The sequence below is a fragment of the Austrofundulus limnaeus genome, unplaced genomic scaffold (assembly GCF_001266775.1).
Source record: "Austrofundulus limnaeus strain Quisiro unplaced genomic scaffold, Austrofundulus_limnaeus-1.0 Scaffold35, whole genome shotgun sequence".
Lineage (NCBI taxonomy): Eukaryota > Metazoa > Chordata > Actinopteri > Cyprinodontiformes > Rivulidae > Austrofundulus > Austrofundulus limnaeus.
The window spans coordinates 2,787,783-2,789,396 of NW_013952437.1; the positions used below are offsets into that span (position 1 = coordinate 2,787,783).

The 1,614-nt window shown below is 36.2% G+C and overlaps 1 protein-coding gene across 1 annotated transcript in view; it reads right to left on the reverse strand.

Annotated features, from left to right (window-relative positions):
* Nucleotides 1–189: 189 nt before the first annotated feature.
* tusc2a (tumor suppressor 2, mitochondrial calcium regulator a) overlaps nucleotides 190–1,614 on the reverse strand; it is a 6,991-nt gene continuing 5,566 nt past the window's right edge. The window contains exons 3-4 of the mRNA XM_014006418.1: nucleotides 910–1,030; nucleotides 190–831 (exon numbers count right to left, since the gene is read on the reverse strand). Coding sequence (XP_013861872.1) covers nucleotides 766–831; nucleotides 910–1,030 — 187 coding nt within the window. The 3' untranslated portion in view covers nucleotides 190–765. The remainder of the gene's footprint in view (nucleotides 832–909; nucleotides 1,031–1,614) is intronic.

Genomic DNA, 1,614 nt, shown 5'->3' on the forward strand with positions numbered 1-1,614 from the left:
ATTCAGTCACTGCCTTGTATCTCTAACTCACATTTACAATAAGCACACATTTTCCTCTTCATCAAATGAAGTAAAAAGAAAAAGAATTTTTACCCCAAATTAAACTCTCACCATCTATCAGTCTGCTGATGTGTCTACGTGAAAAACACATTTGCATTAAGAATTGACTAAATAAAAGTTTTGACTCGCTTTTCAATTAAGTAAACCATTTATTCAAGTATTTCCAACTAAGAAATCTGAGGTTATTTACAGAACTTTATGTTCACTAGTGCAGGTCTGAGCTTCAGTAACTAAAACAGACTCAGACATGACAATACAGAACATGAATATACACTTAATAGATGACACAGTCCAATATTATCTACACCCTATAATCTATTTTTAACACATTCACCCAAATAAAACCAACATATGTGCAAGTAAAAATCAACACAGTGCAACACTACATCGCACAGAAGGTAAGAACCGTTAAAGCCTTTTCACATTGATGTCTTCCCTGAAAAATGAAATTAAAAAATTGAAGAAAGAAAATACCTTGTACAATATTCTCCATAACAGCTTGTTGGGAACACAAGGTGAACCATCACTATATTTGTGAATGTCAAAATGTGTTTGTTTTAGTGAACAGTACACCTCAGGACCACAGTTCTGGTAACGTTTCAGTCAGCACAGCATTTCAAAAGGACAGCAAAGCCTTCACCGCGAGGCCTCTGACTGTAACCCAACGTTGCTCTGATTGTAAACCATCAGTCACCGTGAAACTTCTCACACTTCACACAGGACGATGGGGAAATCTACATGAATGCAGGGGTGGTCGAGCTTCACGATTCCCTGAAAAGTGAGAAGTTTCACATTTGAAAACAGTGCTAATAAAAACATTACATCCCTGCACCCTGCAGCCCAGCTCACCTGAGGAATCAGATTTTTCTGGATCCTCCTCAACTTGGACTTTTTTCTGCCATTTTTCGTCACCACCGTCTCCTCGTAGAATTCATGGGCGAGGTCACCGTCCTCGTCATAGTACAGGGAACTGCCGAGACGGCAAGCAAACGTCAAAAATACTGCTTTTTAACAGGTTTATCCAAAATAAGACAAACACTTGTATCTGATTAGATCCACATTTGCTACAGTGAAAAAAAAGTGAGACGTTTGCCAACCTCAAAATAATAACATATAATCTGAAATTTTAATTTGTACAGAACGATACTTAAAAAAAGAAAATTGTTAAACTACGACTACTTTGCTATGACCATTTTTGTGAAGAAAACAACTTTGGACATCCCTGTAGAATAAATGTTTAACATTAAAGGGTATTTATCAGTAATGCTGTCAAGACTAGGGTTGGGCATAATCGTATCGTCTGCAATTAATCATCAGAAAAACATTAATCGATTATTTTTTGGCACTTGAAAATTAATATGATTAATGCCACCAGGCAGATTGACTGGATATTTCCCTGGTTGGTCTGCTCGATGCTCCTCTCCGCTTCAAATATGACGAACATTTTTTTTAAATTCTGTAATTTATTTATCTATCAACACAATTTAAAAATTGATGTATTGCCCGAAGTCTGTAATTTTGACAATTTGGAACAGATTTTTATGAAGAGCAAAT